This window comes from Cucurbita pepo, chromosome 1, assembly GCF_057944985.1.
Source record: "Cucurbita pepo subsp. pepo isolate OVF chromosome 1, ASM5794498v1, whole genome shotgun sequence".
In the NCBI taxonomy this organism is placed as follows: Eukaryota; Viridiplantae; Streptophyta; class Magnoliopsida; order Cucurbitales; family Cucurbitaceae; genus Cucurbita; species Cucurbita pepo.
Window position 1 is genome coordinate 8161998 of NC_141798.1, and position 22375 is coordinate 8184372.

At 37.4% G+C, this 22375-nt stretch overlaps 5 protein-coding genes and 1 non-coding gene across 9 annotated transcripts; 2 read left to right on the forward strand and 4 right to left on the reverse strand.

Annotated features, from left to right (window-relative positions):
• Window positions 1-412: 412 nt before the first annotated feature.
• Window positions 413-2640, reverse strand: LOC111780132 (eukaryotic translation initiation factor 5A-2). The gene is made up of 5 exons (XM_023660436.2): window positions 2481-2640; window positions 1861-1983; window positions 1693-1749; window positions 1517-1591; window positions 413-868 (listed from the first exon to the last, which is right to left on the reverse strand). The coding sequence occupies exons 1-5, from the start codon at window positions 2601-2603 to the stop codon at window positions 767-769; spliced, it is 480 nt and encodes a 159-aa protein (XP_023516204.1). The 5' UTR covers window positions 2604-2640; the 3' UTR covers window positions 413-766.
• Window positions 2641-2980: 340 nt separating this feature from the next.
• Window positions 2981-3052, forward strand: TRNAW-CCA (transfer RNA tryptophan (anticodon CCA)). Its single transcript has one exon. It is a non-coding gene; the product is annotated as a tRNA-Trp (tRNA).
• A 674-nt stretch (window positions 3053-3726) lies between these two features.
• LOC111809521 (cell division topological specificity factor homolog, chloroplastic) lies at window positions 3727-5484 on the reverse strand. 3 transcript variants are annotated; one of them, XM_087124274.1, is made up of 3 exons: window positions 5283-5483; window positions 3905-4496; window positions 3727-3769 (listed from the first exon to the last, which is right to left on the reverse strand). In XM_087124274.1, the coding sequence occupies exons 1-3, from the start codon at window positions 5367-5369 to the stop codon at window positions 3765-3767; spliced, it is 684 nt and encodes a 227-aa protein (XP_086980400.1). In that variant the 5' UTR covers window positions 5370-5483; the 3' UTR covers window positions 3727-3764. The 3 variants fall into 3 exon arrangements, with proteins under 3 accessions (XP_086980400.1, XP_023551705.2, XP_086980395.1); XM_023695937.2 differs by having other exon boundaries at window positions 3750-3813; window positions 5283-5484; XM_087124269.1 differs by having other exon boundaries at window positions 3750-4496; window positions 5283-5482.
• Window positions 5485-5738: 254 nt separating this feature from the next.
• Window positions 5739-7853, reverse strand: LOC111781252 (uncharacterized protein At5g01610). Its single transcript, XM_023661747.2, has 3 exons — window positions 7566-7853; window positions 6972-7026; window positions 5739-6375 (listed from the first exon to the last, which is right to left on the reverse strand). The coding sequence occupies exons 1-3, from the start codon at window positions 7665-7667 to the stop codon at window positions 5996-5998; spliced, it is 537 nt and encodes a 178-aa protein (XP_023517515.1). The 5' UTR covers window positions 7668-7853; the 3' UTR covers window positions 5739-5995.
• Window positions 7854-13170: 5317 nt separating this feature from the next.
• LOC111794703 (uncharacterized) lies at window positions 13171-19500 on the forward strand. Of its 2 annotated transcripts, XM_087128454.1 has the most exons (5): window positions 13171-13549; window positions 14171-15508; window positions 15790-16025; window positions 16115-16874; window positions 17114-19500. In XM_087128454.1, exons 3-5 carry the CDS (start codon window positions 15792-15794, stop codon window positions 19267-19269), a joined length of 3150 nt encoding a protein of 1049 aa, XP_086984580.1. In that variant the 5' UTR covers window positions 13171-13549; window positions 14171-15508; window positions 15790-15791; the 3' UTR covers window positions 19270-19500. The 2 variants fall into 2 exon arrangements, with proteins under 2 accessions (XP_086984580.1, XP_086984574.1); XM_087128448.1 differs by lacking the exon at window positions 14171-15508 and having other exon boundaries at window positions 13172-13549.
• Window positions 19501-20800: 1300 nt separating this feature from the next.
• On the reverse strand, window positions 20801-22271 carry LOC111777626 (UDP-glycosyltransferase 708G1). Its single transcript, XM_023657308.2, has one exon. The coding sequence runs from the start codon at window positions 22269-22271 to the stop codon at window positions 20883-20885; it is 1389 nt and encodes a 462-aa protein (XP_023513076.2). The 3' UTR covers window positions 20801-20882.
• Between the last annotated feature and the right edge of the window lie 104 nt (window positions 22272-22375).

Here is a 22375-nt window from a genome sequence, read left to right on the forward strand (position 1 = left end):
ATTTCTTTAACCATTTTAATATTTTATATATATAAATAAATAAATAAATATGCAATTCAAAACGTTTATTGAGCTAACGTAATTGAGACTCCACAAGGACCTACCCCGAATAAGAAGCCCTATTTCGAGAATGGATATGAAGGAACAGAGAACATATTTTCCCTGTTAGATAAATGGGGCTTAGGGCGTTCCCACCTCATCCCATCTCCTCCCCACTAAATATAAATATATTTTCAAAACTAAATGAATTTTTTTTTTTTGTAGAGATGGATCCCACCCTGCCCCATAGACATCTGGAGGGCCCTCCTTTTTATTTCGCTTACTAACAAACAGTGTCGGTATACAGCAGCAAGTATGAAACATTGGTAGCTATATATAAATGAATGCACCAAGAAAACACATAAAGCCAAGATTCATAAGAAAGAAAGTTGCACAATATGATAAGCAATAGAAGTATATAACTAAGGAAGAAATCCCCATCGGTGAATAAATATTAGAATGATTCTATCCTACGACTCTTAAGCAACCATAGCAACTATGAAGTTTACATAATTTGATGACGGACGACTAGCCAAGAAAAAACTCTTAATTCAAACAGCAATAGGCAGGACAAAAATAAATCTTAATTGTAAAGACTCCATAGTAAAAGAAACAACTAATCGAGGAGCAGCATCGAACCAAGCTTTCTCAAAACATGTCAAACGACTACGGATTACGATCTGGATATCGTTCTAAAATCTTTTTGCGTTTGTCTTCCCAGAGGAAACTATTTTGGGCCGATGTCCTTGAGAGCGCAGATTTGCTCCTCTCCCATTGAAGACATGACAGTCACAATCAGATCCTTCCCCTCAGCAAATCCATCCTTGATCTGTATGTAGCACATGGAACAAGACGACCAATCTTAAGAACTAATGCCACTCATAGCTCGCATAGAAGAGAAAGCAGCCAAAAATATGGAAGTAATATCATCTAAAGCTATTGATCTCACAATAAGAATCCACCTCGCAAGAAAGGAAGTCACTTCTAGATCAACATATCAATATTTATCAACCAAGATTTACCCTTTATAGAAAAGCTATAGAATTTACAATCTTGGTTTGGAATCATGGGATCCTTTTCTATCTACTAATATTAAATGGTTGTTAGTTAATCATACAAAAACTAAATTTCTACATTTGAAAACAACGTTTTAGCATTTAAGACTTCAAAAAAAAAAAAAAAAAAAAAAAAAAAAAAACAGCTATTTCAACCCTTCTTCAAGGGTACACCCTCCTTAAATAAACCACATGTCCACATTTAGCAAGAAACTCTATCCTATCTCAAGCCTATATTAGTGAACAGAAAGTCATATATACACTCATAATTCCTAATCCCAAAGTAATGAAGTCCCATAAAAAAAAGGACCAGCTAATAAACGTGAAGGAATGAAGAAATAGTCGCAATGGGGTCCACCAAGCCATCAAGGCCAATTGAACACAACACAGGAAACTGTCGACAGCCAATAAGAAAATATTACCTGGGTCATCAGACTCTCATCGTTTGGAAGCCTCAGGTCATCCTTGGTGTTACCACTGTCCGTCAGCAGGCTAATCTGATAAGTTTACATTGAAATTAGGGTTGTTAGCCACGGTGCTCTACATGAACAACCGGGGGGAAATCGATAAGAACTAAACAAACAGAATTTAATCATACAAATCCATCCTCAGAGATATCAATGAGCTGATAATCAGTGCGACTGACATGGGGAACCTGTGTTTCAAGAATACAAGACTCAGTAATCACAAAAAAAACTTGCTCAAACAAATTTACAGCCTGCTAAGAAAAGTATAAAATCGAAAAGGAAAAGAAAAATCATCATACATCACAGTTGTGAGAAGAAGGAACGATATCTTCAAGCTTTTTAGAGGTGAAAATGTCAATGGCAACAAAGTGACATTTAGCATGTCCGTGCTTTCCAGTCTTAGAGGTTGAAACTTCAACAACCTACAAACGATAATGCATGTGCCTTAGGTCAAGATTTTTTAAAAGGAAAACAAATATAATATTATGCTGAAACCACCAAAGGTGAAAACCCTAAAAGAAAAAGACTTGACATATGATATCTCCATACAATTCATTACTTCCATTTAAGCTTTACGAGGTTGGGCGTCAATTCAATTTCATCCAAAATAAATTTGACTTACAAACTAAAATAGATGGACGACAGCATCTAGGAGTAAAATCAGAAGAGAAAAATAGGTAAGTACATAAATAAAGGATAGAACAGCGGAGAAGATCAGTCCCAAAAATCACAGAAACACAATCAACCGAAACCACAGAAGAAGATGGGATAAAAGGAAAGCCGTTGAAGAAGTTACATGAAAAATTGAAGCAGAGGGGATTGAGCGCAAAACTATCAATCATGTTAAACAAGAATTATGTAGATAAATGGGGCGAAGGATGAGGGCTAATTGAGGAAACAGAACGAAAACGATAAGAACCTTGCAGGGCCTGCCCTTGATGACAATGTAACCATTCTTGCGGATGGTTCCAGCCTGCTGAGGATAAGTCTTGGAAGCTCCGGCGTCGGCCTTCGACTCGAAGTGGTGCTCCTCGTCAGACATGGCTCTGTAGGGAGAAAGAGTGCAAAGAGGAGAGGGTGATGACGGAAAAGTAAAAAGGCTCAGAGACGTGCGACGGAGTGGGTTGAAGAAAGAAGCGAATTTATATATGCACGAGAAAAACGAAGAATATAGGATGGACGGCAACAAAGGGGAGCGAGTATCCTAGGGTTTCAAAAAAAAAAACAAAAACAAAAACAAAAATATATAAATAAATATATATATATATTAATAGTATTATTAATTATATCTTTTTTATCTAATTAATAACTTTTGGAAACAAATACTAAATACTCAATGGCACCATGACCTTATTGCTCAAGACGTAAATGTTATTGCTCTATTATATTTTGATATAAAAGGAAATAAATCTCAAACATGGATCTGTGGCGCAATGGTAGCGCGTCTGACTCCAGATCAGAAGGTTGCGTGTTCGATTCACGTCAGGTTCAAAATCATATCATTTTTTTCCTATTTTTCTTTCTTCCTTTATAAGTCGGGCTTGGGCTTAGCTAGGGCTTGATTTCTTCCTTTATAAGTCGGGCTTGGGCTTGGGCTTAGCTAGGGCTTGATTTACAGCCTGGAACTGGACTGCCTTTTGAAACTTATGTATAACACTTTGCCGGTGGTCGTCAACAGAAAAATTAAACATTTCACTCTAATATAAAGTCATATTTGAAAACTTATTTCTTCTTTTTTTATCAATTTTTTTTTTGGTAAACTTCTCACCTTCCATAAAAACCACATTTAATTCTAAACCAAATTTAAAACTGAGCTTAACTTTTAAAAATAAAAATGGATATCAACTTAAATTGTCCAGATTTAAGTTTTGGACATGAGATTAATCTTTTGTAATTTAATGGTAAGGGATGACTCTGATACCTTAAGAATTGACTCTCCACAATGGTATGATATTGTCTACTTTGAGCATAAGCTCTCATCGCTTTGCTTTGGGCTTCCTAAAATGCCTCACACGCATGGAGAGTGTATTCTTTGATTATAAACCCATGACTATTCCCTAAATTAACGGATGTGGGACACTTTCATCCAACACTAATGAGTTGAAAATCAGCCTACCTTAATTTAAATCTGCTATAAGCAAACACCGATGGTCAACAAGCGGACAGAGAGAAGCTAGAGTGCACAGTCTTGTTAATTAGCAGCTTACCCTGTTGAAAATGAAATAGCTATGGTCCGAAGAACAGCAAATACTCTACACAACAAGATCAAACAAATAAAAGTTTTTGCAACTACACTAAGTTTTCATAAATAAAAAATGAGACAATGAAGCAGGACTTAAGAACCTTTTCCTTCTGCAATTAATGAGTCGAAAATGGGACCTGCAGAGCCAGATCTCTCTCCATCATCCTTCAATTCTGTATTTATGGTTGCTCCAACTTCCTCACTGCCTTGATGATCAGCCTTCACCCTTCGCACGGGCACCGTTACAGAGTAAATCGTTCTGAGATCTGAATCAGTAGAGACATTAAATTGAACTTTATCTTCTGAATCTATTTCTACAAAATCCGAAAGAGAACTCAACATGCTGTCCACAATTTTTTGTTTAGTTTCATCATTAACTGCACATCGATCGGACAACAGAATCATCTTTAACCGCTGCTTGGCAATCATAGCATTAGAGTTCGATTTAGATGTTGATGATGGAAAAATTATCCTCCAAGCCAATATTAATCGTTCCAAGAAGTTCATCTTCATGGAACTGAGGATAAAGCTTTCTTGGCTTAAGGATCTTGGTGATCGTTCATAATCTGCTGAGCTCTCAACATCTTGCTGGGAGATACTATGTATGCTATCATTTTCATGTGCCATGGTGCGCCATTTTGGCTTGATTCCTTTATTTCCAGATCTTCTATGAACAAAACCAGAGAGGTCAACCTGCAGTACAATAAATTGATCTCAAACTAAGGAAAGCCGCGATTCCTTTATTTCTCCATACCAATCACTATACAGAAGATGCAGTAAAATCTGAACAAACATCTCGATTGTCTCCAGAACTAAAACTGAAATAAAAGAAAGGTTTAAAAAATCTTCGTAGATAGGCCATCTAAGTTCATGTTATAGACACTTCAACGACGCAACTTGGGAGAAACCAAACCAGTGTTAGTATATGTCTTGCAACTATCAAGAAACACAGTCTAAGCCATCTCAACTATTGAAATTCAAACACGACTCGGTGCAATTACTTGACCAAGACAACTATTAATAACTGGAAAACCTGGAAAAATGTCCAAGCGGCATCAAGAGTTGAGTTCAAAATCAAGTCCAAAGGCACAAATAAATCAATAAAGACCTGAAGAAGCAACTAAACAACTAGTATTTGAACACTGCCGTCAGAAACGGAAAAAGAATCCACAAACTGCGATCCCGAAATGATATAGCCGAAAGGTTTCGATCAAAACAAAAAGGTAGAATGGCAAATCACAGAATCAGATTCCAGAAAGTAATAACTTGAAAACTATAGACATGTTCGATATCACTTAATATGCAAATTTCCAAAGGCTAACGACTAATCTAGTTCCTTCTTACAAACATCAAAGTCTATTCCATGAATTTGTTGGAGAAATTGAGATGCATTTGACGAATGCCAACAAACTGGGATGAAATTGAAGATAAGAAAGCTTAGTATTAGAGAAATGAAGCTTAGAGAATTGAGTTTCAAACCTTAAGAGGATGAAGGGAGATCGGAGAATGCCGTGGATAACAAGAACCTAGTGTTGCAAAAGCCCTTGGATATCCAGGCATCGCCATTTTCGAGTTCTTTTCCCTGTTTCGTTCTCCCGCGCTTTCACTCTCTTTACCTGAGAGAACTACTGACTAGGGACCATTATCAGGTTCTAGCGCTGAGCAACGGTCGTACAGAGGCCTGAAACGACGACGTTAAAAGTCGGGTACCAATGTCCAGATAAACGACGTCGTTTACTCGGATGACGTGTAATTACCTTTTTCTCCTTTTAGTTTCCAAAATAAATAAAGAAAATAAAACATTAGTTCGAGCCAATTTGGTAACACTGTCATTTCCCATTTTCTGTTTGTCTTTTTTCTCCTCTCCCATTCTTAAAATTAATTTAATTTTACGAAAAATAGAAGAAAATCCAAAAAAAGAATGGAAAAAAAAAGTCAATAAATGCATATTTATTTATCTCTAAAAAAATATTGTAACCCTTAACACTACCAGTCTCTTCATAAGCTATCAGCTCCGCTAGGTAAGCAAGTTGGGAAGCATTACATTTTATGGATCAACTGGTTTGGACACTCCTCATGAACACAATATCTATAATAAAAGGAGACAAGATTCAAATGCAGCTAATGTAACCCACAGGATTCATTTCCCTGCTATCCTTAATGATGCCTAACAATGTGCCATAGTTTGAATATCAGAATTCTTCTACCCTAACGGCGTCACGGGGCTTATCGTACGCATCTTTCGGTCTCGACTTCTTCACTCCTGCTGTGAACCAGACCTTATCAGATTTGTAGCCCTCAACCATCACGCTTGTCACTTTCACCCACACTAGGACTTTTGTCTTCATTCCTTCAATGCTTGTTAGCTTCCCTCTCTGAAGAGTTCCTTTCACCCGTGTTGCATATCTGACCACAGAAGAATCCTTGAAGCTTATCTCACAAACGGATGGTAAGTACACAATCAGCCTGGACCTGGATTCATCAAATTCGTAGCTGATTATGTTCTGAGGAAAGAGGCCGGGCGGTAAGTTGTACTCACGGAGTAATTCCGGCAGGCTCTTCAATGGCTTTCCTGTGGGGAGGGAAAAAAAATGTTGAATGCTAAGATGGGTTATGATTTTCTTCAGTATTAAGCTCATGTAAATCTACTAAGACTTAATAGAGGAGATGAGAGGCAGTCATAAAGGGAGTGAAAGATAGTTTGATAGAATATGAACAAATCAGATATGCAGAAAGGGCAAAGGAAAATTCTGATCCCTAGCGGTACGAGAAGAGAGGTCATGATGTTACGAGCCTAGGAGGGCTGCGCGCTTTGGCCTGAACCCAGTGCCACATTAGGTTAGGGATTGGGGCGATAATAGCTCCTCCGCACTAATCTCCCAATATGCTCAAAAACCGAGAGCCCTGGTTAAACGAAACTGAGGACATACAGGGAAGTCCTACTGACACATTCATAATGAACTCATTCAAAAGGAAATGGAAAAACGAAAGGGGAAATTTCATTCATAGGGAAATTTCGGGAGAAGCTGAGAGGCTGAGGTAGGGATTATCCATTTATCCTGCACTTCCCACAGAATGCAACCGGATATAGCAGCAATATGGTTCATCAATCCAGCATTGAATATGCAATTATCCTAATATGAAAGGAGAGGATGTGCAAGAGGTCACCTTTTAGCTTGTTGAAAATCCACTTTGCCTTCTCTTCCACGGTATTTGAGAAAGTCTGCAACAAAAGATAAAATATATGAGATTCTAACCAAGGTCTAAGTTCGATATTCGCCTATACAGAAATGGAGAGACGCTCAGAGTTTTAGCTGATGCCAATTGCTACTTAAAGCAGGTTTTGAGCATCCAGATATAATCTGATTTTGCCGTGTTTGCATCAAGCGTCCTGTTCGACATTTAACAATCAACCTCACGTTTGAAAGAAACATTACAAAAAGAGAAATACATATCAGCATCTCCTTAATAGATCAGTCCATTCTCACTTCCATCATAACCCTATCGGTCAATCCTCTGATTAGTGGAAGAAACCAACGGATCTCGCCTTAATCTCGGTACTAAGCCATTTACAAAGAAAAATCAGTACAAAGTCCACCGCTAATGACAATGAAGGGTAGCTTCATTTCTCAAATCGCGAAAAGTAAAAAGAAACTCAACACTAAAATAAAAGAAAAACACAGGCAGATGCACGGCTACACAAAACACAAACGAACGAACAAAATTGACAAACACAAAGCAGAAACAAGAACAGAAACTCACTTGGAAATCGTCGGTGATATTAGCGAGTTCCTCCTTGGCTTTCTTTGAAATCCACAAGCTCCCGACCTTTAAGCTGCTCACTCTGGTCAAGGCCTTCTCCATTTTTGCAGCTCGGACCGACCTTCACTCCCTCTAGAGCTGGGCTGGGAGAGAAGAAAATGGGGGAAGTAAGAGAAGTGGAGAAAATGGGAGCCACACCCATATAAATCTGAAGCCACCTCGAGAAGACAAAGGCGCCACTGTCAAATGTGAATTGCCAGCGAGTGTGAAATGTAATCGAGAGGGTAATTTGGTAATTTGGCGTGGAGCTAATCTTCAGGCTTTTGAGCGGTTTCACGGCTATGCCATTCGCTATTCTAACGCCTAACTTAAAATTTTAAAATATATATATATTTTTAAATTCTTTATGAATATAAAATTAATTATAAAATATAAATGAAATAGCCACCGACTTTTAAAATAAAATTTTATATATATATATATATATATTTCCAAAACAGTGGCGGGTCGAGAAGACAGAAAAAACAGAAAGGGAATTAAAAGGGAGAAAATTCCACGCCTTTTACTGGGAATCGTGAATTGAAAGACGAGAATGATTCGATTGGGTGATTGGACGATGAAGATGATTTGGCACATGGGTCGGTGGGGTCCACTCTTCATGGTTTACAGCTCAAAACTCTAATTCACACTAATTTTTAAGCCAACAAAATTACATCTACCAATACGGTAGATTTTATTCACTTTTAACCCCAAAGATTGAAAATTCTCTTTTCATTTTACATTTCTGAACCAAACATCCATTGAACTTAACATAAAAACTCAAATTTTGGTTATTTTTATTATTATTATTATTATTATTATTATTATTATTTATTGAATTAACCCAATTCAAAAATTGAATTACAATCCAACGTAACTCTATCCTATAGTTTGTAATCGATAATATATTTTGTGAAGTTTATAAAATTTTAATTATCAATATAAAATGTATTACGACGTATGTTATTTAAAAAATAATTAAAAAATTACTCGACAACTCAACAAAAAATAGAGTGTTGGATTGAGTTAAATTGTGAATTCTATTCAAGTTGCTCGAGTCACTAATCCAACCAATTCAAAATTTCGAATCAGTAAAAATAAAAATAAAACTCAACTCAACCCGTGTATATCCCTAGTAGAACTATTACATTAACGAATGTATTAAGGGTGATTAGACTACTTTTATTACATCAAATGGTAGATGTTAGACTTCTTATATTATTTACCACGCCCATTCTTGACTCATCAAGCTAGGCATTAATCGAGTCAAAGCACGTGTCCCCTCCTCATGAATTACAGTATTAACTCTAAAAATTGTTCTAACTCAACTTGCTACTAAAAATTATATATATGAAAAAACACCAAATTAGTTTTTTTTTTTTTTTTTTTTTAATTTAAAAAAGCTATGGATAAGACCAAATGGATTAAAATTTATGTAAAACCAAAGTCACGGTGAAAGTTGCAAGGAAAGAATCGGAATAAAAGTATGAATCGAGAAAAAAAAATTAAAAGATAAAAGAAACCAATCGTTTTTTTTTTCTTTTCTTTTTTTCACTTTTTTTTTTTTTTTTTTACTTTTTTTCCTTTTGATTCCTTTTTAGTCCGGCCGAATATATATATATATATATATATATACATTTGTTCATAAAGTTAGTCCAGCTGCCAGGTTTGATTTACGAAATTAAAGTTATCAAGCGATTGTTATTAATTAGCATTTGATTATTAAATACTCCAACAATTATCTTTAATTTTTTTATATAATGCTAAAAACTAACTACTCAAATATTAGGAGTTTAATTTCTTATATTTACATTTAGTTTTAAGTAATTTTTGAAATTACCATTTTACCCTTTTATTGATATATTTGAGATTTATAAAAAATATACTGAATTGCTTCCACGGAAATAATAAATAAATAAAATTCAAATGTTAGGATTAAAAAATATAACTCAACTTTCTTCAAAATGCACGTCTTTCATTTAGAGCAATACTACATATTTTGTAACAAATCAATGTATCACTGTCAATCTCACAGTTTTAAAACGTGTCTATTAGAGAAAAGTTCACACACACTTATAATAAATATTTTAGCTCTCACACACGTTAAAGTGTCTACTCAATTAAGAACTTAAAAGACAAATTCATGATACTATTTCATCTCTAATTTTAAAAAAAATCGAATTTTATTCTTTCACGTTATAGGAACAACAAAAAATCAAAGGCTTATAGCAAACGCCAGACAGAAATCTATCCCATTCTTGACTAATTGGTTGAACGATTAGGGTGTTTGAAATTGGACGATAACAAGTTGCTAAACTTTACTAATTATTTAATTACAACTTGTCCCAAAAAAAAAAAAAAAAAAAAAAAGTATAATGGAGAAATTTGGGGGTTTGGATGGGTTCAGTTTAAGCGACAAACAAAGGCCCGCCAGACCTATGGGGGAGTGAACACAGGCACCACATAACGCGCTTGCCAGTCTATCTCTGCACAGACATACACCTCATCTTTCTCTTAATATTATTTATTTATTTTATATTATAACTTCCATTTTTAATCCTTCATTTTTCTCTTAATATCTTCGACCTAACTAGCTCTATACGCAAGTACGTTAAGGTCATTTTACTAGAATGTTCAAAATTAAACATGCATATAACCTATTAAATTGAAAGCACTTAGCCAGAGGAGTCGATACCAGACCTAAAGTATTGAAAGACAAGGACTATAGTACAATCGAGCATAAATATTAATTTTGATGATAAAATAAATTAAGTTGTTTTTATGTATTGAAGGGTATTTTAGACATTTATTACAGAGATGCGAGTATAACTTGTTTATATATCATCGCATTTGTGGCTTACAGAATAATAAGGGGAATATGAATGCGGATGAGCATGAATTATATATTATACCAAACTTTTCTCTCTTTTTATTTTATTTTATTTATTATTGTTATTATTTTGAGGCGGCATTATGAATTGATATTTCCACTTTTTCGGACATCCCCAGATTAACGTGTGATGCTCCACGTGCCACCTCATTACTGTAGAATGAGAGAGAGAGAGAGAGAGAGAGACAGAGATGGGAGTTTCGGGGCCGTAGATTTGGACTTCACATTTCATATGAACAAATTGGGCCCACACTGAGATGCACTACTAAATATAATTCAATTAACTTTTTTCCTCCCTTTTTAAATATAATTATTGAATATAGCTCAATAGGTTTTATGTTTTTATGGGCTAGTTACGACCAGGGAAAATTAAGGAAAATTAATTTTAATTATAAATTAGTTTTTTTAATAAAATTTTATATTTTTTTAAAGCTAAATTAATTAAAATATCTCTAAATTTTGTATTTGGTTTAAAAAATACCTTTAAACAAAAAATTACCCATTAAAATTTTAAATTAGTATTTACCTTTCCTTTCATAAAAAAAAGTTATAAAAAATTATTAATATAATATATGGATTAAAATCGATCCGATAAAAACATTTTAATATTACTTTTGAAAGTTATTAATATTTTTGAACACATGGTGTTAATAATAAATATGTTTTTATTTTTTTTTAAGTTAAAAGTAATTTTTAAAATTAAAAAAAAATTAAGGTACAAAGAAACATTTGAAAAGCATAATTTTAAATATTTTTTTTAAAATTAAATGATATTTTTGAGATAAAAAAGAATAATATATATTTGTTTTTAACTTTTTAAAAAGTTGTTATATTATTAAAAAATTTAAAATTTTAGGGATATTTTTTATACGGTTAAAAAGTATTTTTATTAGTTTAGGAAATACTAAAATAATTAAAGTGATTACATGGCAACCAATAATTGGCGTAGAGAGAAAAAAAAATAAATATTTTATTATTTATTAATCCCCGAAATATAAGTCTTTTTCTTATTGATTTACTTTCTGTTTTAATACGAAAGATTTTTTAATTTGAAGTAAAAAAGAATATATATATATATATATATATATAAAAAGAAACTGCGAAACGGAAACAGGGGATCAAACATTCTACCAGGCCGCCAATGGAAATGTACCACGTGGTGCTGTTAAAGTCGTATCTGAACGACGTGTTATTTTATCTTGCATTTGAAAATTTATTGATTAAACGCAATTTTTCTTTAAAAACTTCCAGCTGCTCAAAGAGGATAAGTCATCATTTCTTTCTACGGAAAAATCAATAGTGGCATTTTGGTAATTCCGAAATAGGCACGAGGGCATTTAATAGCAAAACTCAAACCTCAATAATCCTCATCCTCCTCATAGTATCAACTGGACCCCACCCATGTCTGTTATATTAGCCAATAAAAACATTGCTTAGAATGTAGACATTATCAAATCAAATTTTGAGAACAATTTCACTTTCATTTTCTAATATTACTTTTTTTCCCCCTTCTTCCAATATTGTTTGTTTGTGTGATTTTGGACCAACAGCGAATCGACACATCGTCTTCACGTCAATACAATCAGAGGCAACGTGGCGAAGTTAAAACTAGTGATAGAGAGTCGATGAATCTGTATTGCCTAATAAATAACACAACTGAATACAGTGTGAACTCTTCTTAATATAATTTAAAAAACTTTCGACCTATTGAGAAAACTCCACATGTTGTATGCTTTTTATATAGAGATAAATCAAAGCTCGTGAATGGTTCTATACTAACGATGTAACGCTCCATGTGTTAGGATTTGGCATCAGTGTGGGTGTGGATGATATTTCCTTGTATCTCATTCACATGCTTGTTAAGAAAATTTTCAGGATGTCACCCAATAAAATGCCTCATATACCAATGAAGACAGCATTATTTGATTATAAACCCACGATCATTCCCTAAATTAGTCGATGTGGGACTTTTATCAAACCATCTTGACTATTCATGTATCCTTCATGGTGTTGCAAATTATAACCTTGAGCCTCATGATAGGAAGCTTAAACTCATTAGACGAGCCATGCTCGGTGATTGATGGGCTAGCTTAGATTCTCACCTAAATTGACCCAGTCCATTGTGCACGGGCCAAAATCAAATTCGATCTCAACCATTATTATCTTCTAAATGGAATACAATAACAATTTATAGATTTTTCCTCTTCATTTGATGCTAATTAATGCTAAATCTGGCATAAATCACACTGTTGTTGTATGAAAAGATCAAGAGCGATCATGAATCGAGATGATAATACTTTGTTAGTAGAGGATTCAGGCGCTGCAGAAACAAAGATGTCTTGGATGTCTTGTTGTTTGTTCTTGAGAAAATTAAAAAAAAATTAATAATAATAAAAAGGAAAAACATAGTTAGATTTGTTAATGTATTTTAGTGAATAAAGAATGGTTTGAAATTGTATGATATTATAATAAATGAATAAGTGCACCAAAAGCAAGGAAGGTGGAGAGAATCTAGAAATGCCCATTTCTTTTTGTTTATAATTATTAATTTTTTTTTTTTTTTTTATAGAAACCAGAAAAGTAAAATTATGAACGAAAAAAAGCAGAGAATAAATAGAGACCGGATGTTGACAAATTTCATGTCACTGTTCTTAGAAGGTCGTTCGTCTGTGTGAAGATTTCTTATCTGGGATCTCTCTCTCTTTTCTTTTCTCTTCTTTTTTTCCCAATAAAATTAAAATTAACAACTTATTTCTCTCTCTCCCTCCCTCAAAATTCTCTCCCTTCCTTATATTCAGAGAGAGAGAGAGAGAGCGAGAGAGAGAGTGGCCCAGCAGATCGAAAATCTCCTTTATTTTCTCCACCTCGATGACGATCTAAGTTCTCTCTCTCTCTCTCTCCCTCTCTCACTGCTGTTTCTTTCATCATCTATATATTTATAATTCTATTTTGCTTCTTATTTGGTTTTCAAGAATTTCCCCTTCTCAAGGTGTTCTTAAATGGCTGAATCCGTAAGGGGTTCTTGAGTTTTCGAATCGGACGATGTGGGTTTAAGGTAATTTTTCCAATCTATTTCTATTTGATTTCTTCTGGGTTCCTTTTGGATTCCGATGATTCCTTTTTCATAGGTTTTCTTAATTTATCTTAATTTCGTATTCTACTCTCCCACTTTCTATGACTGTTTCCTGCTATCACTCTCACCCTTTTAACCATTTGCCTCTGCATTTTCTTTTTCTAATCATCCTTTTTACTTTTTACTTAAACTGTTTCGCAATTTAACATTCCTGGATTCGATTGTGTTTTGTACATTTGGGAATTTGTGTGTTCTTGAGATTTCGAGACGATATTGATGTTTGATCATAGTTTTATCTTTGGTGTTTCGTTTACGAAGATTTGATTGCATCCTTGCTTCGATTTTTTGAGTGGTTTCGTTTTTGTTCTCTGATTTGTGTATTAATTTTCAAAGACTTCAAACGATCCATTCATTCCTGCTCAATATTCAAGATAGAGGACTAATTTTGATGTTGCGTAGCTTAATTGTTCTGGAGTAAGCTTGTATGGAGATTGAGATGATTACTGCTTTAGCTGCTTGTGTACATTTTCTTAGCAACTGATCTGAACTGCCTCAGTTGAGTTGCTTCATAAGTTTTCATGAGTAATTCCTTTTATCTGTCAGTGGCTTCTTGGAGTTAAAGATGGTTGCCATTTAAGTCCTTGTCTTATGAGCAGCCTTCTGTTAAGTGGTTTGTATGCTAGATATCGTTGGTTCGATTCGGGTTTAGCATACTATACCACTGCCTCTTACTTGCCCCTGAATTTCTTGAGGTCCCAAGTCATTTGCATAGGAGACTCCTTATCTGCTCCCATTATAGTGTTGCTTCGGTGCAGGCCTACTGGTTATAATACTGATGAATGGAATGTCTTCAGGACTTAGATATACTAGTTTGATTGTACATTATATCATATACCGGTAGCTCTATTTGGTATGGTTTGTGAGGGTGGAAATTCCAATGTTCTTGGACGTTGGAGCCGTTTATATTTATCCTCTGGGGTCGAAGCAAATTGGTTGGATATAGTAGTAATAGCGGTTCTGTTTGATTCTGCACTTGAGACTCTGCATTGTTAGTTTTGCAGTGGCAGTCATCAAACATGATTTCTTAAGTAAGGTCATTGTAGTTGAAATTTTTGTTCTTTTGGTTTTTGCCCTTTGAGGATATTTCTGTTTCTTCATCACAGTGACAATGTGAGATCCCACATCGATTGAGGAGGAGAATGAAACATTCTTTATAAGGATGTGGAAACCTCTCCTTAGTAGATGCGTTTTAAAAATCTTGAGGGGAAGCCTGAAAGGGAAAGCCCTAAGAGGACAATATCTGCTAGCGGTGGGCTTGGGCTGTTACAGACAGTCCGCTAGGCGCTATATATCTTTGGGGAAAGTAGAAATACAAATAAATTATTGTAACATGATTTCTTTCTCTTCATTCCTAGAGTTTGCAATAGACACCTTTTATAAGAACCAATTGGTCTAACGCGAAACCTGAAAGCCTTTTATATGTGTTACACTCAAAATTTTCGATCGGAAATACCTACAAGTTGTTCCCCCTTATTGAGCATAACCTTCCCTTCAGCAAAGTGGGTTATCTAATCCCTATATCCGAAGCATGTTTTGGGTCTTATGACATGATACCGAACCACAGTGAGCATCCTGGGGTTAGTTAAGATACTGAAGAAACCCGTGGCACTTGGTTGACATGAACTGTTCAGATCTGAAACTAGTACACGATATTCTTGCGGGTCACGTGTGCTATGTCTTCAAAGTTGAGACTAGACGGTATAGTCTTGATGTTGAAAACAGGAGGATGGGTGAGATTTTGTTTACAAGGAATATCCTCCGAGAGTCGCTGGGAGGAGAGGCATGAGCTGGACTAAAGGATTACCAGCACATTGGCGAATAGAAGAAGCAACAGTGTAAGGGGGAACAAAAAAAATGAGAGTCATCATCCTTGTTTTAAAGGTACCCCTCAGGTCTTCAACTTTTCACCCTTCCCTAGAAAAATTTCCCCAAAATACCTTTTTTTGCTATTATACTTCGATTAAAACTTTATCTCGTTTCTTAATTTGTTCACGACCATTCGGATGCTGATGACCATCACTTTCATAGTTGAATATTCATGTCGTTTCTTGTGTCTATCTTGACTTGTACCTTTAGCCGAGTTATATTTTTTGTTAAGTGATGTGCTCATATCAATATCCATTATGAACATATAATGATTCAATGAGCCTTCAATGACTCAGGAATGGGAACAAAGGTGCAGTATGAACGTTATTTGCCAGGATATCACTCAATGAGGGATCTAAATGAAGATTCTCATGGTTGTAGCTGGCCTTTATATTACAGTGAAAAATCGTGTCAGAGCAGCCCGTATTATAATGGAATTTTGCCAAGTGCTACATCCGATGCATATCTAGGTTGTGATAGAGATGCTGTGAAGAGGACAATGCTTCAGCACGAAGCCATATTCAAGAATCAAGTAACATTCATTCCAACTGTTTCTTTGAACCTTCGTTGCTATGATCTTATTGTTTTTTGAGTTTCTTTTCATCTTTTGTTACTAAGCAGGTTTGCGAGCTGCATCGGTTATATAAAAAACAGAGAGAGTTAATGAATGATATTAAAAGATCCGAACACAGACACCCGATGCCGGTAGACATATCATTCTCATCTAGTCCTCTAGCATCTCAAAGTACTCCTGATGGTGCAAGAAAATGGCATCTCCCAAGCTTTCCTCATGCCATTTCTTCTAGTGGCGGACCGTATGCACCTAGTGTTGAAGATGTAAAATCATCTTTAAGTTCTTTGAAAAAGAATAATAGAAGCGATGGTCTCTTCCTATCCCAAAATGGAACGAGTTCAAAAGACTGTGAGGTACTAGAATCTAAACCCTCAAAGGTTAGGAGGAAAACATTTGATCTTCAACTTCCAGCAGACGAGTACATTGACAGCGAAGAGGGGGAGGTATTTCATGATGAAAAAGTGCCTCCCATGTTGGGTTTCCATTCAAACGGTAACAAGAAATTTGAGATTCAGAGTTGTGTGACGGCAAATCCTGGTGGAAAAAGTGATGTTAAAGGTGCTGCTTTGAGATCTGACTCGTGTTTATGGAACAGATATGGTTTGGCCGATTTAAACGAGCCCATTCAGGTTGAAGAGGCAAATGGGTCCAACTTTTTTGATCTTCCTAGTGCTCGTGGCTCCAGCAATTGGGAGGCTCAAGGCCCCATTGTATCATCTAGGAAGCAAGAAATGTTTCTGAGCTCCAGTAATGAAGGTGGACATGCAACAAATAGAAGAGCGGCATTCCCTAACATCTTTGAAGCAGGTAATATTTCTTCTTTATACTGCATTAGCATTCTTAAAACTTTCATGCAAGGATTTTCGGCTTTCGCAGTTCCCCGAACTGTCTTTAGTCAGTCATGTTTAATGCTTGGAGTATATGAACAGATTGGTAACTACATTAACTAGAAATCTCGACCTGGAGTGTCTTTCTTGTGAACATAGCAGTAGTTTGCTTTAAAAAAGTTTCACTTTTTTTGATAACCTTAGACTCTTTTATTTCAGGACGTAGTAAGGAAAGCGAGAAACCCGTTACTCGTGGTCAGATGGAAAATTTTCATGTATCTTCTAATCCTATGCAAGTTCCACTAAACAAGTTTCATGAACCTCCAGTTTTCTATGTCAATAATAGAAGCAAGGTTCAACAGGAGTTGGACAGGCCAGTTAGTGATTTGCAATTATCCAAAAGAAGTTATGAAATGTCTAATACTGGGGATCCTGGTTATCTTTTAGCTTCGCAGACATCTCGTACATATCCTATCGCTCCTTCTTTGGACGTGGGTAAGTCTTGGGCTCACTCTGGTTCATCTTGGGAAAAGCCAAATGGCAACGGCTCCCAAAAGTCGACATCGGGTCATACACAACCGTGTTTCAAATTGTCTGCTGCTGTGCACAAGAGTTTTCCTTCATCAGCCCAGAACAATAGAATTTTTGGAGATAGATGGCATTTGAGTAGTGACTCTAGATCAAACCCTGGGTCTGGTTGTGATACTCCTTACCAGAATGGACTCTATCTCGGGTCTACGTCTGGCTCCAACGGAGGAGTTCTCGCCTCTACCGTAAGGCAAGACCATGCTGCAAACTATTACAAGGGCTCTGGTTGTGTGGGGACGAATTCTCCGAAAGACATTAACTTGAATGTAATGCTCTCAAACAGTTTATCTAATGAGGCAGGTCAACAACCAAACTACCGGACCAGAGAGGCAGAACCAAACAATGAGGACCATCATAATGTATTACCATGGTCAAGGGCTGTACCTGCTAGTAAGAATGAAACGATCAATTCAAGCAGATTATCAATGACTGCAGAGCTTAATTTTGGGCTCTCTCCAAAGAACCAGTTTTCCAAAAGAAACGAAGCTGAAAATGGCAGTAAAGTTGAATGTTGTCCGGACATTGAGTCTAATTCACGTTGTAGTAACATTGAGCCCAGAACGTCGGAACACGGTGAATGTCGGAGTAACAGAAAACTTCTTGGGTTTCCCTTTTTTGAAGGGCCATGCATTTCTAAGAATGAGTCATTTTCTGTTACATCCCCATCGGCACCTCTTCCTAATCCATCTGAGAATGAAGTGGACGATAAACGGAAAACTAGAGTACTTGATATCAATTTGCCTTGTGATCCTTCAGTTTTTGATTCGGATAACGCTACGACCGGAGCTCTGGCTGTCGAGAATAGAAAGGACACAAAGATCTCTACTGTTATAGTTCATATTGATTTGAACTCATGTGTCAGTGATGAAGAAGCTTCTATGAGACCTCTACCCTTGGCTTCTTCAAGTGCTAAGGAAAAGGTCATGGTAGAGATAGATTTAGAAGCCCCGGCACTGCCCGAGTCTGAAGACGACATAATTGCAGAGGAAGAATCTGTAGAAAAACATCACGAACGGCGATCACAATCTCCTCAGCATAAGGCTGTTGATATACAGGATGATCTTATGGCTGTAGCAGCAGAAGCAATAGTTGTCATCTCTTCTTGTGGTCATTCCTGTCATTTGGATGATACTGTTAGCAACGCGTCGGAAGATTCTTCGAGCGACCCCCTAAATTGGTTTGCCGAGGTAGTTTCCACACACGGAGATGATAAGCACACCAAGTCTGACACTGTATTTAGAGACAAAGAAGGCAAGGATAACGGTGAATCCTCTTTGAGAGGGATTGATTACTTCGAATACATGACTTTGAGGCTGGCGGAGGTCGGTGAAGAAGACTACATGCCGAAGCCACTGGTTCCAGAAAATATGGAAATTGAAGAATCTGGAACCAATTTGTTGCAAAATCGATCCCGAAAGGGCCAGACGAGGAGAGGTAGGCAGCGAAGGGACTTCCAGAAGGATATCCTTCCAGGCCTTTCTTCTCTATCAAGGCATGAGGTTACAGAAGATCTTCAGACATTTGGTGGCCTAATGCGAGCAACAGGCCACTCCTGGCATTCGGGAGTGACAAGGAGGAACTCTACTAGAAACGGTTGCGGTAGAGGAAGACGACGATCGGCAATCAGTCCCCCACCAGCTGTGCATTCAGAATGTAATCAGCTGATACAGCAACTAAGTAACATTGAAATGGTTCTGGAGGATGGAAGCCTGAGTGGTTGGGGCAAGACAACTAGACGGCCCCGTCGACAGAGATGCCCGGCTGGAACGCTCCGCCTGTCCCTTTAACTTAATGAATGGTAGGAAGCTTTGATTTATTAACTGAGGAAGCAAGCTGGGAAGTTATTTGTATGGTTCTATAGGTTGAGATTTAAGGTCCATGGAGCACACAGCCCTCCTCCTGTTTCTCTTTTTTGTACATTTGATAGCAGCAGAAGTATTTTGGGTTGTGTGCGCGTCTGCCAATTCTGTATTATTATTATTATTCATAAATAATGTTTGCATGATTTGTTCCCACCAGAGTTCGTTCCCTAAACCTGTGAGCTATTATTATTCATTCTGTTATGATCTTCATATGAACTGTTATTCTTTTCTGATATTTCATTTGCAAGTTGATTACAGTTTTATAGTTGGAAAAAATGGGAAAGTGAGGCACACGCGCGGGGATGAGGATGGGGAAGGGGAAGCATGTCGGCGTCCAAGTCGTTTGGTTGGTACACAGACAGTTTCCTTATTATTAATAATGAGTGGGTCCCATAATCTCTTTCCTGTTTCAAAGTTGTCGTCCAATCATATTCTTCCATTTCTCATTCTCTCACTCACTCGCTGTCCACACCGCTTATGTCACGTGTTCTCTCCTTTTCCATTTATTCTTTTAATACTTTTTTTTTTTAATAATGTTTAAATTATCACATTTTCCACGTCTAACTTTGAGATTTATTTAATTTTGGTTTATTTCGGTGTCTTCAACTAATTTTTTTTATTAGACCACTGCTAGGAGATATTGACTTTCTTATTTTAAAACAAGAATGTTTTGTTCTCCTCTCCAATCGATAATCGATATGAGATTTTACAATCCACCTCTCTTGGAGGCTAGCGAGATTTTACAATCCACCTCTCTCGGAGGCTAGCGTCCTCGCCAGCACACCGCCTAGTGTCTGACTCTGATACCATTTGTAACTCAAACCTTCTCGCATTCGTTTCTCGTTGAATTGGACATAACTCTAGTTGCTTTCTGCGATAAAGACGTAGATTGTCCTCTCGTGAATCTATAGTAGATGAAATCGGGTTAAACCACGAAGGTAGGGGCGAATCTAACTGTAAAAGCTCTCGAAAATCCATAAACATACCTTAATGTTCTTTGGGCGTCCGATTTTCCGTTTTGGTTTGTTTCAGTTGAAAATCAATCGTCGAACGCCTGTGACTGTAGAGCGTGAGTTCCTCTAGCGAGCGTGGTTTTTGGTCTCAAATCTTCGACAGCTTCTCCCTTCGACAACCCGAGCTCCTTCTTGCTTCCTCAACCAGTAAGCTCCCTTAAATCAACTCCCACCCCCGCTTTGTCCTTGTGTGGTCTCGATGAGGGATGTGACTGAGGTCTTTTGCCGCTTGCCCTCTGTACAAATGCATCTGTCATATTTTGTTTTTCTCCTTTCAAACATTGGGTACATATTGTCTCTTTTCGCTTTCCCTAAAAATTTTAAAACACGACCTCTAGAAAGAGGTTTCACCCCTAATAAAGAAAATTTCAGTCCAATTTCAGTATCTAATTAGAGTTTAGGGCTAATTTTTATTCAGATCCACATGACAAAAACAAGTCTAATTGATCAGCCACGTCTTATATTATTCATAATTTCTATCTTATTCTATATCTTAATCCTAAACAACCTTTGAACAGCCCTTCTTCAGACGCCCTTGCTCCACCTTCCAATCAGCCCTTCAATTGCTCTGTCACAGCTTCCTCCCACAGCCACAGCCTTCGCCGCCTCCTCTTTAAGCTCTGCAGCTCGTGCTCTCAAGACATCACTCTCCATCAGCTCCTTAATCCTCCCACCAAGTTCCTCGCCCTTCACCACACATTTATGGCCCCATCCCCATTTTTCAACCCACATTCCAACCCCTTTCTTTGCAACCAATCCTGCATTGATCATCTGGTCCCCGTTTTGAGGCCACGCCAAAACTGGCACCCCCTTCAACGCCGCTTCCATCACCGAGTTCCACCCACAGTGGCTCACAAACCCACCCACCGCTCTGTTCCCCAAAATTTCCTCCTGATTTACCCATTCCTTCAATACCATCCCCTTTTCCTTCAATTTCTCCATCAATTCTTCCCCCACTACCTCCTCTAACCCCTCTTTGTCTTCCTTGTCCACCACTTTATCTTTCACTATCCACAGGAATTTGTACCCACTCGAAGCCAACCCAATTCCGATCTCTTTGATTTGCTCTCTCGAAGCGGCGGTCCGGCTGCCGAAGCTCGCGAAAACCACCGATCTGGGAGGTAACTTCTCCAGCCATTTGATGGGAGACTTCCCCTCTGGATTCTCAAACTCACATGGCAGCAATGGTCCTATGGGTACCACTGGCGGCAATCCATCCAGTACCTTCCCACTGTTGAGTGCAGCGACAGTATCTCCTTCCATTGCGTCCATCGCATTGATCAAAACCCCATTCAGTTCTTTGATCCTGCGACCATCTTGCGTAAAAATTTTCTTGAAGATGCTATTATCGACAAGCAGGGGAGGAGGGAGCGACGTTTTGGGAATTGACCCAATCGCAGGAATGTGAATCAAATCGCCAGATGGGTCAGACATTTTAACAAACGGGTAATAGGCAAAGAGAGAAAACATTATAGCAGAGGAGGTGAAGAGCACGTAATTGGGTATCTTAAGGGTCGCAGAAAGCGCAAGAGCAGAGGAAATCAAGCTCACATCACAGACAAGGGCGGACAGAGGCGGAGAGAGGGCAGAAAGGGGAGAAGTGAGAAGATGAACCGATCGACGAATGGCTTCAAATTGAAGAAAAAAAGGGTCATCGGAGTTCGCGACAAGAGGGTCAAGAGGTACGATATGGAACTTGAGCTCAGTGATTTGGGGGAAAGCAGAGAGGAATCGGGAAATGAGTTGCGACTCAGCAGAAGAGACGGCAGGATGAGAAGTGATGAGGGTAAGCTTGCAGTGATGGCGGAGGAGAGCGGCAGCCAGTCTGAGAAAGGGAACAAGATGGCCCATACCAGCACTTGGGAACAGAGCAACATGGGTGAGGTCGCCGGAGGGCTGATCGGAAGTTGACATTTCCGGAGGTTGAATGAAGGGAAGTAGTAGCAAGGGCTATATAGTAAGGAGTAAAGGAGCGTGAATCTTGAATGGGAGTGATTAATGGACGGCATCAAGAGTAG

What these genes read in the sequence shown, in the direction of transcription:
- LOC111809521 (XM_023695937.2), bottom strand. Translation starts at nt 5,369, where the DNA reads ATGGCGATGCCTGGATATCCAAGGGCTTTTGCAACACTAGGTTCTTGT. An exon ending in TCTCCCTTCATCCTCTTAAG is followed by an intron (nt 4,497 to 5,282) that starts GTTTGAAACTCA and finishes ATTGTACTGCAG; the next exon opens with GTTGACCTCTCTGGTTTTGT. An exon ending in ATTAATTGCAGAAGGAAAAG is followed by an intron (nt 3,814 to 3,904) that starts GTTCTTAAGTCC and finishes CTTGTTGTGTAG; the next exon opens with AGTATTTGCTGTTCTTCGGA.
- LOC111781252 (XM_023661747.2), bottom strand. Translation starts at nt 7,667, where the DNA reads ATGGAGAAGGCCTTGACCAGAGTGAGCAGCTTAAAGGTCGGGAGCTTG. An exon ending in ATATCACCGACGATTTCCAA is followed by an intron (nt 7,027 to 7,565) that starts GTGAGTTTCTGT and finishes CTTTTGTTGCAG; the next exon opens with ACTTTCTCAAATACCGTGGA. An exon ending in GATTTTCAACAAGCTAAAAG is followed by an intron (nt 6,376 to 6,971) that starts GTGACCTCTTGC and finishes CCCTCCCCACAG; the next exon opens with GAAAGCCATTGAAGAGCCTG.
- LOC111777626 (XM_023657308.2), bottom strand. Translation starts at nt 22,271, where the DNA reads ATGTCAACTTCCGATCAGCCCTCCGGCGACCTCACCCATGTTGCTCTG.
- LOC111794703 (XM_087128454.1), top strand. Translation starts at nt 15,792, where the DNA reads ATGGGAACAAAGGTGCAGTATGAACGTTATTTGCCAGGATATCACTCA. An exon ending in AAGCCATATTCAAGAATCAA is followed by an intron (nt 16,026 to 16,114) that starts GTAACATTCATT and finishes GTTACTAAGCAG; the next exon opens with GTTTGCGAGCTGCATCGGTT. An exon ending in CCCTAACATCTTTGAAGCAG is followed by an intron (nt 16,875 to 17,113) that starts GTAATATTTCTT and finishes CTTTTATTTCAG; the next exon opens with GACGTAGTAAGGAAAGCGAG.
- LOC111780132 (XM_023660436.2), bottom strand. Translation starts at nt 2,603, where the DNA reads ATGTCTGACGAGGAGCACCACTTCGAGTCGAAGGCCGACGCCGGAGCT. An exon ending in TCAAGGGCAGGCCCTGCAAG is followed by an intron (nt 1,984 to 2,480) that starts GTTCTTATCGTT and finishes TATCGTTTGTAG; the next exon opens with GTTGTTGAAGTTTCAACCTC. An exon ending in ATATCTCTGAGGATGGATTT is followed by an intron (nt 1,592 to 1,692) that starts GTATGATTAAAT and finishes TAAACTTATCAG; the next exon opens with ATTAGCCTGCTGACGGACAG.